Source organism: Typopeltis vanoorti, chromosome 12 (genome assembly GCF_054136105.1).
Source record: "Typopeltis vanoorti isolate ZY-2024b chromosome 12, IOZ_Tvanoo_1.0, whole genome shotgun sequence".
Classification (NCBI taxonomy): Eukaryota; Metazoa; Arthropoda; class Arachnida; order Uropygi; family Thelyphonidae; genus Typopeltis; species Typopeltis vanoorti.
This window is the reverse complement of record NC_143560.1, coordinates 36,725,156-36,741,273: the sequence shown is the minus strand read 5'-3', so window position 1 is coordinate 36,741,273 and position 16,118 is coordinate 36,725,156. Positions and strand designations below refer to the sequence as shown.

The 16,118-nt window shown below is 36.6% G+C and overlaps 1 protein-coding gene across 1 annotated transcript in view; it reads right to left on the bottom strand.

Moving 5' to 3' along the window:
• Positions 1 to 7,021: 7,021 nt before the first annotated feature.
• Positions 7,022 to 16,118, bottom strand: part of mIF3 (mitochondrial translation initiation factor 3) — a 40,805-nt gene continuing 31,708 nt past the window's right edge. The window contains exon 3 of the mRNA XM_090401537.1: positions 7,022 to 7,370. Within this exon, the coding sequence (XP_090257663.1) occupies positions 7,200 to 7,370 (171 nt within the window). The 3' untranslated portion in view covers positions 7,022 to 7,199. The remainder of the gene's footprint in view (positions 7,371 to 16,118) is intronic.

The following is a 16,118-nucleotide window of genomic DNA, read 5'->3' as shown; positions in this document are numbered from 1 at the left end:
CCATCCTATCTTATATTTAAAAAATTTCTTCAGCATCTGGTTAATAACACCCTTTAGTAACATATGTTTTTATCATGTTCCTCTCTTTTCTACCTATCAACTGAGTTTTGTAACCCACAAACCAGCCTGTCTTTGTAGGAAGAACTTCACACACCAGTCACCATTTTGGTCACTTGTCTCTGAATCTTTTCTGCTATTTCCACATGCCCAAAAAAAAACCCTGTGTACTTCAAGTCTTGCTCATTGGATATGATCCTCAAAGTGATGTTGTAGTTTTGGTATAGCTTCCCTATTTGCTACTGAATTCATTGACTATTCCCCAGACATATCGGCCTTATTCACCTTTACTACCATGCACTATTTTACCTGGAAAGGAAAAACCTATAAGCAGATTCAAGGTACAGCTATGTGCTTCCCCCCCCCCTCTCTCTCTCTCCACACTGCATGGAACATTTTGAAAGCATGGCCCTAAACTCTGCCACTTTCAAACCCACAATATGGATACTACACTGACATGTTCTCCATTTGGCCACATAGCAGGATATGTTTTTAGCACACCTCAACAGCCAGTACTGGAGGATCTGTTTCACCACTGAAAAGGAAAACAGGTCTTCCCTTTCTTCACACTGGAATCTGCCACAGCATTCTCCAAACTTAAATTAGACTGCATCACATTACCAAAAATCTGGGAAACCACCATTTTTGAAACCCTCAGCAAGTGTCCATCAAGAGTACTATTTTAGGACTGTAGAAGCCAGTCAGTTTTCATTTGACTGGCATTTATTTCTTTGCGCTCTTTAAGATACCTTGGTGACCATGGCTAAAGAAATATTGTTTTAGTAATTAATTAGCTAAATGAATTGAGTTAATTATTAGCTTTAGATGTCTGTTTTATTCCATTAAATATCAATATGAATAACAAACATCTAAACCAGAAAAGTATAGATTCTCTGTGAATCCATGATGCAAGTTTTTACCATCTTATCTACCACTCGAAAGATACTGATGGCCAATAGTTGAACACATTAGTCTTTGCGCCACATCCTTATGCAATGAGGTTATCATACGTTCTTTCCACTCCTGTGCTGAGAAAAATTATGCAGTCAGGTCAAAGAACAACCAATTCAACTATTGTAGCACCTATGCTGATATCCCATCAGTCCCTATTGTCAAATTCATTTAGTTTATGCAACAGCTCCAGTACCCTCCTCATATACCTGAGTTTCTTCACCTGGTGTAGAGGTAGCACTGAGTTCAATGTTGCATACACCAAGTTGATAACTTTTAGCAAAATAGGCACTCATTAGATGAGCAATCACATCTGCAATAAGAAGAGTTATTCTGTCACATTCATTCTTTCTTTCTTTTACTTGCGACATAACAGAAGTCTTTTGGGTGTTGTCTTTATTTAGCTTGAAAAGCTCATTTTTTTCATATTCACGCTCTCTTACAATAGTTGTAACTCTTCTTGCCTGTGCCTTATAATTTTTATAACTGAGATCCCTATGCCCATGGCATTCCTTCCACAGAATCTCTTGCTTAATGAGATTGTAAATCTATTTCACTCCCACCCTGTTTATTCTATGAATTTTATGGATACATTCAGATATTGCATCAGTGATGTATTTTTTAAATACTTCCCATGCCCTTCCCATCTAGCAACTGATACCATGGGATTGAACCTAGCATTCTCCTCAGTAGGTCATAATTCTCTGCTTTGAAGTTCAGCATGTATATAATAAGGATCTGTATTTAAGTTTTGGCTTTCAAAAAAGGCATATAGTAAGATGCCAAGAGGAAAAGCTCTTAAAATGTTAGAATGATATATGTAAATCATGCATTATACAAAGCAATATAGTTAGCCTATACTTAAGTTGTTAAATCAGCAATTAGAATTGTAGAAGCTACAGGAAGATGATGTAATGTAAACTTTATGAAAGAGAGCAGCATTAAACTTGATCTCAGAACTGGAGATTAACTCACCAACAAGCTCCATCCATGGCCTCATTGCATCAGTGGTACACAACTCAAGGCCAAAAATAAAAAGGTCATTCCCAACTTTTGCACAGAAACTGATGAAGCACTAGAGAATATCAAGTTAGCTGGAAAATGTAATTTTGATCCCAGAAAAATCATCACGTGCCACTGCTTCGGACCCATAAACAAAAGAAAAGATGGAATGAATTTCTCATGCCTGCAGCACACTGATAAGCATATCAGATTTAATAGCAGTGGTGAACAAGTTTGGAAGGTACTGTTTCCCGATCTTGTGTATAGTCAAACTAAAAAGGAACACGTTTCTGTTCTTCCTCCCCTTTCATTCATTCTACTGCTGTTCCAGAAATACAGCAGTAGGACACAGGTTTTCAAATCAAATGTAAACAAGTTTCTCCTTTCTCAGCTCTCTACCCATTCAAGGCACAAATATCCACTATATGTTGACTAACCAAACTCCTGTGTATGGAAACAATGAAACTCTTCCTTACTTAAACAAGCAGATATGAATACAAGCAATTTTTAAAACATTATGAAAATAGGTAGGAACATGGAAAACATCAACTGCATTCCCAGTAGAGAACTACATAACTTTAACAGAGTTAATATCTGAGATGTAATCACTTAAAAACAGAAGGGGAAAGGTCAGCAGAACAGGTATTTGATGCCCAAACAGCAAGAAGAAACTCAGAGGAAGACCAAGAACTTGGATGGATTGATATAGTCTTCTACGGCATTATTAGGTGCCTTAGAAGACTAAAATGTAAGACTTCACAATATTGGAGATCTAACAAATAACATTAATTGTCAGATCTCCAATATTGTCAAGTCTTACATTTTAGTCTGGAAGAAAATCTGATAAGGAAGCAATTAGGTTTATGATTATGATAATTTTGAAGGTATAAATTGGAAAATGTTATTTTTAATGTGAATCCCATTAACATAGTAGTGGGTAGATGATCCAGAAACTCTACGCTAGATATTAAACATGGAACTTTTTTTCAAGCCACAAGCCAAAATTATGAAAATGCAGACGTATGGGTGTCATAGTAACTATTGAGATTCTAGGCTTTGATAAATAAGTAGTAGGCATTCATTAAAGGAATAAAGACAGAAGACTTGATCCATTCCCAGAATTTTTGGACAGGTATCCTGATCATTCAACATTACAAAGGATGAAGACTGTTAAGGTCGGGAAGAAATGAGCATACTCTATATAAGACAAAAGTGATTACTATTAAAAATAACATGTTACTTCCCTCACCCCCTCTTATGATTTCTATGGGATTATGTAAAGAATAAATTCTAAATATTAAAAGTGAATTTCAATATTACATTTAAAGACAAAATTAGAAATGCTGCTATATCTACTGTCACTCTAAAAATGTCAGTGTACACAGTAAGAGTTGAGTTACAGTTTGGGTGTACCTTTTTTTTGTGTGTGTATCTTTCTCTCCTTCCCAATGTTCACACAAAAGGCTGTTAAGGACATTGCACATTAATAACTAATTAAGGGTTAGATAATCTCTAAATCTTGCACCAGAGATGAAACATTTTCAAAGCACTTCAGGCTTCTAACAAGTAGAGTGGTGGTCTCACACCAGGCTATCTAGACATTCACAAAACATCCATGGCAATGTTTGGATTGAAACCTATGGGTTGTTGAAGTTATATGTTCATAACATTTCCTGAGTGCGATTCACATAAATACTAGCATACTTGATTCTTATTTCAGATAGGCTTAACATATATGTTAGAACAGAGAATTTAAAATTAGTCAAGTGGATAGTGCACCTGCTCTCCAACCAGCAGTTCATGGGCTCGAATCCACCATATGTAGGGATGGTTGTAAAAGCCTGCTCTGGACAAGCATATATAGCTCCTCAAGTTTATAAGGCTTGCCGTTTTTTTTTCTTTTTAATGGAATGAAAAGTTCTCTACCTACAAGAAATGGTTTGCTAACAATGTAGTGAATGTAGGTATTATTAAGATCAGAAGATTGAAAATAATATTAAAGGGAAACTTTTAGTTATTATTTTGAAAAACAACAATCTGAGATCCACATGGAATGAAATGATCAAAGCAAATTTTCCCCTTTGTGAAAAGAGGAAAATCTGCAATGAAAAGAGGCTCTTCTTAGGAAGCTATAAATATAGGAATACTGAAAAACTATCGGCGAAGGCAATTCGAAGCAAAGGTGGAGCAAGCTCCCTCACTATTCTTGATATTCTCTCATAATGTAAAACACAGCTCCTAGGAGATGTAATACTGTCATTACATTATGAGGAGAGGTCACTACCCAGACCGGTTTCAACCTTTGAGGTCTCATCAGTGAGTAGGTAGACCTGGAAGATATCGAAGCTTAGTGAAAAGAACTTGCATACCTTCACTATACGAATGCCGATAGTTTTTCGGCATTGAAACTCACAGATCGTAGTTCTCGATCTTGAGTTTCACTTACTGGCTATATAATAACATAGGATTTTTATCCTTTAATACCTATTAAGTTGCCAGAAAACTAGCAGTTTGGCTTTTCATTTTAATTACAAAATATAAGCACACCTTTAGGGCATTCGTATAGTGAAGATATGCAAGTTCTTTTCACTAAGCTTTGATATCTTCCAGGTCTACCTACTCACTGATGAGACCTCAAAAAAGGTTGAAACCGGTCTGGGTAGTGACCTCTCCTCATAATGTAATGACAGTATTACATCTCCTAGGAGCTGTGTTTTACATTATGAGAGAATATCAAGAATAGTGAGGGAGCTTGCTCCACCTTTGCTTCGAATTGCCTTCGCCGATAGTTTTTCGGCATTGAAACTCATAGATCGTAGTTCTCGATCTTGAGTTTCACTTACTGGCTATATAATAACATAGGATTTTTATCCCTTTAATATCTATTAAGTTGCCAGAAAACTAGCCGTTTGGCTTTTCATTTTAATTACAAAAATAAAATTAGTTTCCTAAGAAGAGCCTTATAACCTTTTAATGCTCTTCATATTTTAATATTTTATATTTATAAAAACTGTTGTTGAAAGTTTTTTTTTCCACTTGGTTATAAATTAAATTAAAGATGCCAAGAAATTATATTCTTGTTTAATCCTTTAAATGTAAGTAAGCAAACACATTTTGGTATCAAGTATCTTCATGACTAGGCCACTCGTATATAGAGGCTGATGACTTTTACATTAATTGCCTTAGTATCCCATAATGCAACTCTCACACCCTTTTGGATGTGTATGATGCTATGCGTTATGGGAAGGGCCGCTTATTTGAGCCCTTCTGATGTTATCATCAGCTTAGATAGTGGCATTGTTTAGCTGCATTCCTTTGTCAGATAGCATTAAATTACTCTAGTAAGAATTTTCATCTGATATTGTCAACCTTTTTAACTTTGTAATTCGCTCTGAATATTTCACCTTTCGAAACAAACTATACTAATTGAAGTGAAGTGACAGCAATGTGAAGCCCTCTTTCTCCAACTCTTGCTAAGCATTTTATGGAACAATTTGCATGATGTCTCTTCATACATTGGTAGAGGTATGTCGACATTTTTGCAATTTGAAGGGTTCTTCAGATTTACAACATTTTGTATCCAAAACAAATGCATTTCATCCCTGAATTCAGTTCACTTTAGAAAGAGAAAATCAAATTGTCTTTCTTGGATCCAATTCTCTGTCAACCTGATGATAGCCTACAATACTCAGTATTTTGGAAGGTGATTTGCAAAGGCCACCTTATTTTCATTTAGAATCGCACCATCATCCTAGTAAAAAAATTGAGACTATCATGCCCATTCTTGTTCTACAGAAAGAAATGCAGGCACATTAAGTCAACTTTCTTGTTAAATGGTTTCAGTAAAGTCTTCATCAACGAAGCATTCAGCAGCTATAGAATTCCTGCCTCTTTTGCTCAAAAGGAAATCGCATTCCACTCTCTTATGTGAAATGAATTTCTGAATGTACTATAAAACTTCTCAACACATTTTGTTGGTCTTTTGTCCTGTCAGAAAAAAAATCTTCACCATTCCACCTTTCTCACATGTCCTAAAGACCAGCTTTTGCCACTTGGTTTTATAGGTGTTCACCAAATTTCTGGTTCCTGAGGCTTGTTTTATTATCAACAGTCTGGAAGATATTTTATCTGTCACAAAGAACATAGTCTATATCAAGTAACATGCATCTGAACAATCAAAACTTGCTAAACATGCTATCTCCACTAAGTACAGATTTCATATAGAATTTCTTTATAAGAAAACTTCTGAAATGTTACTCCATTCTTATTAGAGAGAAGCCAGGTAATATTGTTATCTAGGATAAATCTGAACACAAGAGATAACAAAATGTTAATGCTTTTTTTTTTTTTTTTATGTGAATCCTACCCATGAAATTAATTTACCACCTGAATCTATTCACAAAAATCCATGCCTGCAGCAGGATTAAAACTCAGGACTTACTGGTTAGAGAGTGGAAGCAGTAACTACCTAGCCCATCAGGCCGGCAGTATAAAGATTCAAAGAATCGGTTTTAAGAATAACAAGAAAGCCAAGGTTCAAAATATACTGTAGACAGTGAAGTGCGGTATTGCAATAAATGCTATTACCATTGATAAATGGTCCTGTCTATATTCTATACAGTATCATTGTGCTGGAGGGGAGACCACTAGTATGTATGATAAGAATTTCATTTTTAATTTATCTATTCATAAGCAAACACTGTGTTAATTTACTCTATCTTTGGCTGGCTGATTGGGATCTTGTAAGGATTGAAAGTCATCCTGATAGCTGAAACTCTTAAAAATGCTACAATAGGGTGAAATGCTAGAGCAACTCTTGGAATTAATTTGGATAGAAAAAAATAGCTCGCAAAAATAGCTGGGTTTTGTAATGCATGTAATTATAAAAAGGAGTTAATTCTTCATGTCTATAACATATATAATACCAACAAAATTATTTACTATGCATAATGCACTGGTAATTACTCTTGTTAATGTACTTTTTTGAAAAAATCTCACTCTCAATATAATAAAATTTTTATATCACATTTAATGCCAAATAAAACCATAATGAGGGGAGGAGAAGGTAATATGTTTGGTTACTTTAAAATCATATTTCATAAATTGTATGATCCACAGTTCTACAAATGATTCAGCATTACTGTTTCCAGTGTGTTCATAATCTACACTTTTATTTACATTTTATTTTTTTAATCTTCACTCACATCAGTTAATTTTTCAGTACAGGTATCTGAATTTACAATATCTTTGCTCTTAGGTGGATATATCTGAAACTTCAAATTATGACCTTTTAAACTCTTTGGAGAAAACCTTGCCTCCACTGTTTTCAATTCTTTCACAATTTCATTGTAAATCTTTTCCTACAAAAAAAACAAAAAAAAACATACTGTATGTATCATCTTGTGGAGATATCTACTTTCAATTTTGAGCATAAAAATTCCTCTAAGTGAGCAAAGCATCATAAACATTATGCATGAATCATCTCTGCTGCAGCTCTCTATATAGCAATGGCTTGATATACCAATGAGTTGTGTATGTACGAGGTGGTATCAAAAGGTTTCGAGACTAGCCCTGTTTAGGAGAAATTACTTTATTTATCTACGTTTACACAATATCACCTTCATCCTTGCATAGCAATACAGCACTCCCAGCGTTCCTGCCACTTCTGGAATGTGTCCTGGAAGTCTTCTTTTTGAAGCGTGTCAAACACCTTCTGCGAATCGTGCTGGATCTCTGCAATGGTGTCAAAGCGGCGACCTTTGAGTTGGATCTTCGGGAAGAGGGCAAAGTCCGCAGGAGCCAAATCTGGCGAGTAGGGTGGATGTGGAAGTGAGATCATGTGGTTTCTGGCAAGAAACTCACATGTGAGGCGAGCTCGGTGACAGCGTGCATTGTCATCGTGGATCCAGGCACTTTTGCCAAATGTTCTCCCTCAGGCGCCTTAAAACATGGCAGTAGAACTCGCTATTGATGGTCTGGCCCATGGGGATGAATTCTCGATGCACAATGCTGTGAATGTTGAAAAAGACGAGCATGCACTTCGTCGAGCTGCAGACCTGCCTCACCTTTTTCGGTCGGTAATGATCCTCGACATGAAGGATGGGTCATCCACGGCACACTGATGGAGTTCTCAGCAGACTTTGACACATGCCTTCTGCTCCTGAGTCAGTAGCCTGGGGATGAACTTGGCAGCAACACAGTGCATGTTCAAATCACACGTGAGGATTGCCTGGACTGTTCTGTATATGACACACCGACAATGGCAGCAATGTTGTGGAGTGTACTCTGACGATCCTCATGCACAAGTTGCCGAATGGTTTCAACATTTTCGGGGGTTGAGCTCGTTGAAGGTCTTCCTGATCTCTTGTCGTCTTCCAGTGATGTTCTTCCACTCTTGAAGTGCGCATGCCACTCAAAACACCTTGAATGACTCATTGCAGCATCGCCGTAAACTTGCTAAATCATATCAAACGTTTCTGTGGCAGATTTGCCGTTTCACGCAGAATTTCACGTTCGCTCTTTTCCTAACTTGCTGTCCATGATGAAATCGCAGATGTGGTAATGCATGTGGTCAGAATAGGACCAGTTGTACAGCTCCCTGTGGCTGTGCGTGCAGCCTTGTGCTGCCATCTGTCGACATGCTACAAAACTAGTCTCAAAAATTTTTGATACCACCTCGTATCCAAAGGAATGCCATCTCCTTTCACACAAACAAATTCAATTATATCTGTTTTGAATTTAAAACTGATATCAATGAGTTGTGTGTGTGAAAAGAAAAGATTTGAATTCAAATATTTGTTTGCAGTGAAGATGAAGAAAGTTGTCAGGAGCAAATGAGGCAGTGGCTTGCGAATATCTTCAAGAAGAAAATATTTAGCAAATTTTTAGAGCTATGGTTATTCTATTCTCTTTCTACCCATAGCTTTAAAAAGTAATCTATTACCTAGATGTGCAGCTGGACTGACAGCTACTTGTGTTCATTTAGAAACAGCTCAAAAAACATCAAAGAATGGACAAAATGCAATCATGGTTTATAATAACTTCTTTCTATAATATTTAAATAATAATTTTAATATATAAGTATAATAAAGTAATTCTAGCATTAAACATTTGTAACAATGTTTTATTATAAATGTTTAATTGCAAAACCACACAAGAAGTAAACGTTTTTTTTAAACCAATCCAATCCATGAAAGGTTGTAAATAAACCTGTCATACATTTAATTCTGTGGGTTAGCTATGGAGCAGAACCAACAACACACAAAACAACAAAGATAACTCCTGATCAAATAGGTAATCATTTATTGAAAACCTCCAAGATACATCCAAGCTCTATCAGGAAAATTACTGTGCAATCTTCCATCAGACAAATCCTGAAGACAGGCCCCAAGCTTCCTGAACTTGTACACCCAGTATCTCAGGAAGAGGTACAGGTAGCCTTAAAACTCAGCAAGAATGGCAAGGCTGCAGGAGTGGATGGTGGATGGTATCCTCCCTGAGTTTCTAAAACATCTTGGTCAACAAGGCCAAACATGGCTGGCTGCCCTTTTCTCAAAAATTATGACTGGTAAACTACCAAATCTGTGGCGGGAAGCCAAAATAATTGCCATGCCCAAACCAGGGAAAGATCCAAATGATGTGAAAAATCTACAACCTATCTCCTTGCTTTGCTCCACCTTTAAGTTCTTTGAAAGAATTTTCCTTAAAAGAATTTCACCACTTATCAAAAGAGCACTCCCAATTGAACAAGCTGGCTTCAGGCAAGAAGTTGTTGTGACCAGGTCCTGGCCCTGACAACACAGACTGAAGCAGGCATTCAAAAGAAACTTAAATCTGGAGCTACTTTCATGACCTAACATCAGCTTATGACACAGTCTGGATCAGGGGCCTCCTCCTAAAGCTAGGAAATATTATAAGGTGCAAAAAATTTCCAGCTTTTTGAATCCATTCTCTCCAACAGAAAGATCCAGGTCCATATTGGTAGAAAAAAGAGCAGGCCCAGATTCCTTTACAATGGTCTCCCTCAGGGCTCTGTGTTATCCCCTTTATTTTTTAATATCTACGTATACGACTTACCACATACCAGCTCAAGCTAGTATTATGTATGCTGATGACCTTGCAATCACACATCAATCTACCTGCTTTGCCAACCTGGAATCAACCTTGAACACAGACCTGAACATCCTGGAAGAGTACTTCAAGCAGTGGTACTTGAAGTAGATTATTGTTGAATTTGAAGCCAAATCCAACAAAAACTGTGTCCACAGTATTTCACCTGAACAATGTAGAGGCAAATTGACAACTTTTTGTGGAAAAATGGTAGAACACAAGCCTCACCTGAAATACCTTGGAGTGAGCCTGGACAGAAGCCTAACGTATAAAAGGCACATCACCAACCTGTCCAACAAAATTAAAACGAGAAACAATATCATTTCAAAGCTTGCTGGAAAAACCTGGGGTTGTGGTGCAGGTCCTAAGGTAGTCTGCACTAGCCCTTGCATTCTCTGCAGCAGAATATTGTGCCCCTGTCTGGAAAAGAAATGCACACACTAACATTATAGACACCCAGCTAAACTCTACCATGTGCACAATTAGTGGGATAGTGAGAAGCACTCCTCTCTCCTGGCTGCCTGTCCTATCTAACATTGCTCCACCAAACATACGGAGAAGACAAGCCTCAATTAAAGAATTTAACAAAGCAATATGCAACCCACTCCTGCACCAGACTTTCATAAATACACCTAGTCTTCACCTAAAATTCTGCTCCACCTGACATGTGGAGAGGATACTGGTCCAACAATCTCCCAACAAACGGCTTCCTGGTAGAAGATCCCTGTGCTTTGCAGCCCGGTTTTTCTCTTCCTAGGAAAATTTGGTCAACAATCAACAGGACCAGAACTAACCAGGGCAGATGTGGCTACCTAATACATAAATGAGGGCTGTTAGACCACGCTTATTGTGATTGTTCTCCCATGGCTCAGACGATTACTCATACTGTGAACGACTGCCCAAAGCACCAATTTCATGGTGGTGGTCTACATGACATCCACAAGGTGACAGATGAGGCCTTGGATTGGCTTTCCAGACTAGACATTGACCTGTAGCTGTTCTGTATTCCTTTTGCCATAAGAATAAATAAATAAATAAAAGTCTTAGCATAAAGCAAATATTTAAAAATAAACATGTCATAGCAAAAATAAAAATTTTAAAAAAATTAAAATTAAACATTTCATATTTGCAATAATTTATGACAAATTTTATATACCATTTTAAAAAGTATACTTTTAAGTCAAGAAAAGTAGACTTAGAAATTCTGGTTTACTTGTCTCATTTGCTGTGTCTGTGTGCATGAGAGAGAGTGTAAAAAATATTTGTGAAATCTCAACACAATGTAGGATTAATAGGATGAACGCCTAGAATTTTTACAAGAATCTCCCAAAATTCACCCTCCACTTTGGGACAGGAAATTCACTCTCTTTTCTGCCTTTCTCTTAAAGCCATGGTTTCACTAGAGTCTGCCAATTTGTAGGCAATCTGAGAATAGTCCCAAACCCTTAAAACCATTTTTGAGGAAATGACAATGTAAACTAATATTAACTATAATAATTTAATTAACATTCAGCAATCAATTTGCGATCAGGTTACACAGTACAATATGATATGTGCATACGATATTGAGTAATCAGCCTGAAGTCCTAAATTTTTTGTTAATTACAAAATAAAATTAAATGAGTGAAAAGTGGATATATAATATATCCATTAATCCCACTGTGTCACCAAATGATAAAGCTGTCACCTGTTTCTTGATATAAGAATGTGAAGCTCTCAGTTATATACTATGAGTTGTTTAAAGGTAATTATCATAATTATGTCTAATATGTAACCAAAAAAGTGTGTAGGATACTATGAGAGGCCAACAATTAAGTTTTTATTGTTATGAGTTTCCCAAAGGGGGTGCTTAAAGGTCAAGGCTGGACAACTGGGAGGAGACCTCCAAATGGCCTTTGGGAAAGTGGAGAAGCAACCAGAGCTTCTGACCTGATGTCCCATCCTCACCTTCTTGTGATGCATCCTGTTGAGTATCTACCTGGATACTGAGAGAGAATGAGGATGGGCTGGCAATTTGGGATTTAGCCAAAATGATGGTACAACATGATGTAATTTCATGCTGGCTGGGCACTGCCTGGTCCAACAAGGTCCCCACTGTTTTCATCAGGGAACTAGGGTGAACAGCAAAAAAAAAAGTCAGCTACTGGAACAAACTACAACTCAACATCAGCAGAGATCAAAATTGGCCCTATCAACATAAGAAGCATCAATGGAAAAGAAATGGAACTAGCATAAGAGTTGGATAACTACCAGATTGACATAATAGATGTTACCAAAACAAAGAAGAAAAACGGAAAAAAAAAACAGGCAAGATCTTTCTAAGCAACAAATACAAGATGTTATATTCAGGCAATAACAATCAGGGAAAAGGAGGAGTAAGATTAAACACTAAATATGAGGATAATCTTCTTGAATGGCAGGTGATATCAATAGAGGGATATGGGTTAATATAAGAATGGGGAACTGGACAATGAGACTTATTTGTGCTTATAGTCCCACCGAAGGTTCTAAGAAAGAAATGAAGGAATTTTTCGAGGCATTAGAGAAGGCAGCTGACACACAAAAAAAAGTTGGCCCTTGTTGGAGATCTACTAATTGTAATGATGTTTAAAAATGTTCACTAGTCCTTTTGAACACTAATGGTGTGTTTCTCCTTTACATTCAGCTGTAACAGGATATATAAATATAAACAAACGATGTGCTTACAATAGCCAAAAGATATATTAAGAATTGTAGCTATACAATTTTTTGGTATAATCCCTGAGAATATCACTGCAACAAGCAGCTTTAGAATATAAAAGCTAATAAATCCTTTTATATGTATATAACTTTTACATGTGTTTATCATTATTCATATTTTCAGTGCAATGTCTGACGTGTGTGTTTCACTAAGAAGTTTACAACCAGTAATATTTTCTTTTACATACATAATAGTTGAAAGTTTCAGTGATTATACAGAGTACAGAATTTCCATGAACACCATTTTCAATACCAATACAGACTAATATTTAACTGGGTAAATGTCAGTGTATTGGCATACTTGTTCACCTGTAATTAGGGCTTTTAAAGTGCACTCATACATGAAAAGCAAAAATTTTTAGTTGACTAGAAAACAGAATCAGAAGTTTTGGTTTAATCATCAGTTTCATTTATGTAATGCCATCTGTTTTATGTTCTAAATAGTTTTCTTATGGTTATTTTATCTATCACATATATTGGGGAATGCCAGTTATTACAAAATACATTCAATGGACAAAACATCAGAGATAGGATGATGTGAAGTTGACACTGCATCCCCTGTGCAGAGTGACATGTACCTAAACCAAATACAAACAGTAAATAAGCAGACATTGAGGCTTCCCAACAGTGTATCACAATCGACGAACATGTGTAAATGTGGTGATCTCAATGACTTTTATTGTGATGTATTATTAGTGCAAGACAGATGGGTCATTCTATTGGCCAAGTGGTAAGAACCCTAGGGTTCTTGAGGGCAACCATATCAAGATCTACAGAGAGTATACCATCAACGAACGTACCAGCGCCCAGCGAGCAAGTGGTGGCCGACCACAGTGCATTGATGACTGGGGTCGACATAGACCGTTCGGGCTCATGCAGACCAACCACAGGGTAATGACGACACAAATCACAGCAAGCTTCAATGTCAGAGGTCTGATCAACGTCAGTGAGTGAATGGTATGGCATACAATGGGCTATAGGAGCCGATGCCCTAATGGTGTACCATTGCTGACTACTCGTCATTGAGCAATGTGCCTCGCCTGGTGTTGGGACCATCAAAACTGGATCTCTCATATTGGACCAGAATCGTGTGGTCTAATGAATCCCATTATTCGTTGTACCGAGCTGGTGGGAGAGTGAGAGTGTGGCGTCGACAGCATGAGGCCATGGCCTGTTGTGCCAGGTTTGCTCTGTTCAAGGAGATGATGGTTTGGGGAGCCTTCTGATGTGACACATTAGGTCCCTTAGTGTGTCTGGAGTTGTTAAATACTGCAAACTACCAGAATGTGCTGGCTGATCACCTACACACTTTCATGGCTTTCGCACATCCTGCAGCTGATGGTCTGCTTCAGCAAGACAATGCACTGCTCCACCGGGCCGCAACCACCAAGGCATGGCTCAAGGAACACTCAGTTTTGGACCATCCAATGACCCCCCCCCCTCCCAGATCCCCAGATTTAAATCCGATCAAATCTCTCTGGGATGACGTAGAGCGAGACATCAGATCCACGTATCTGTGACCCACATCTAAGGCATGTTGTAACAAGGTCATTCCTTCTGTTGTAAAGTAGCTATATATAGGCACATGATCCTTTAAGATTTTTGTAAAGCTATAGTACATTAGTATTGTAGGTTGGCTAATGATTTTGTTTTTTTATGAATTTAATTTTTTTGTACAGGTAACCCTCATATAATGTGGTACTACTTATACAATGTGGTTCGATATAACGTAGTCTACAAACTGTAGTAACCCTTTATCTTTTCATATATTTTTCAACTCTCGACTTATCAAATCAAATCAAATTTGATCTTTGTTAAATTTGGGTTTGCCCGTATCGCACACGTAGTTATAAGTAGCAAATTTATATTAGAGGAAATACCCTTTAGCACACATGTACGTCAATTGTTTACCATATAAAGTATTTATTGTTGAAAATGGTCTTCGTTTTCTGCCAGGAAAGCGCATTAAAAATCATGAGTGTGTTAATCTCAAGCTGAGCACTTTATTTTTTGGTGAGTTACATACAATATGTAATGCTTTTTTTATGTAAAAAATATATTTTTATAGTAGCCACTCAGAGCACTTTTGCGATATATGCGTTTGTTAATAGGGATAAACCCACCCATTGCCAAGATAACAATTGAATAAGACTGAAGATACATTCGGTTTCGATCAGCACATGAGACTCAACCTTTGCGAACTTCTTCATAAGTGCTCCAATCTCTTCAGTAGTGAATTAATTAATTGGGAAATAGATTTAAATGAGGAGGAACTGGTACAATTAATAGATGATGTCGAACTAAATGGCAGGGAAAGTTCTGCCGAAGATTCTGATTGTGATGAATCCATTAAAGAATTCAGTTTAAAGAAATTAGCAGAAGGAATGGACTTGGCAAGAAAGTTATTTTATGGATAATGATCTCTGAATGGAGCACTCTGAAAAATTCACGAGACAATTGGATATTTATTTAGCTCCGTATTATGCACTTAATAAAAAAATTGCAGCAAAGCGGTAAGCAAGGTCTTATTACTGACTTCTTGATAACTAAACCAGCCGAAGTATGCAATGGGAATTATATTAATGATGTCCAAGAGATTTCAAGTAATGACGACATCAGGCCACTCGTAAATAAAGAACATCTATGAAATGTTAGTTTTGAAGAGAGTGATGAAGATTAAAATATACACTTTATTTTATTTTGCCTAAAACATTTATGTATTATGTGCAATGAAGTTTACGTACACTTTATAATTTTTTATAATTTTATACTATGTATTTGTTTCATAGTTTATATGTTTTTGTAACTTACATGAATTATCTGAATTAAATAAAAATATTTTTTTTGCTGGATATGTCATCGTTTATATAATCTTAAACAAAAAAAAAAAAAAAAGAGAGAGAGAGAGAGAGAGAGAGAGATTTCGGAACCTAACCCACTTTTTCTATGCGATCTGAGTCTCGCATAACACGATTTATATAACGTGGCATTTTTGTGGAACCTAACATTGTGTTATATGAGGGTTACCTGTATTTTTACATTTTTTTTATATAATTCAAAATCATTCAAGAAATATAATTCAAGAAAGCTATTTTAAACCTAAATGAGATATCCAAAGATTATGGTATGATAATATCAACGGAAAAATCAACAACTATGGCCTTTAAAGGACAAGATCCAGCAAGAACTAAAATAGTAATAGATAACAAGATCTTAGAACAGGTGAATTCATTTAACTACCTAGGATGTATGTTCACTTA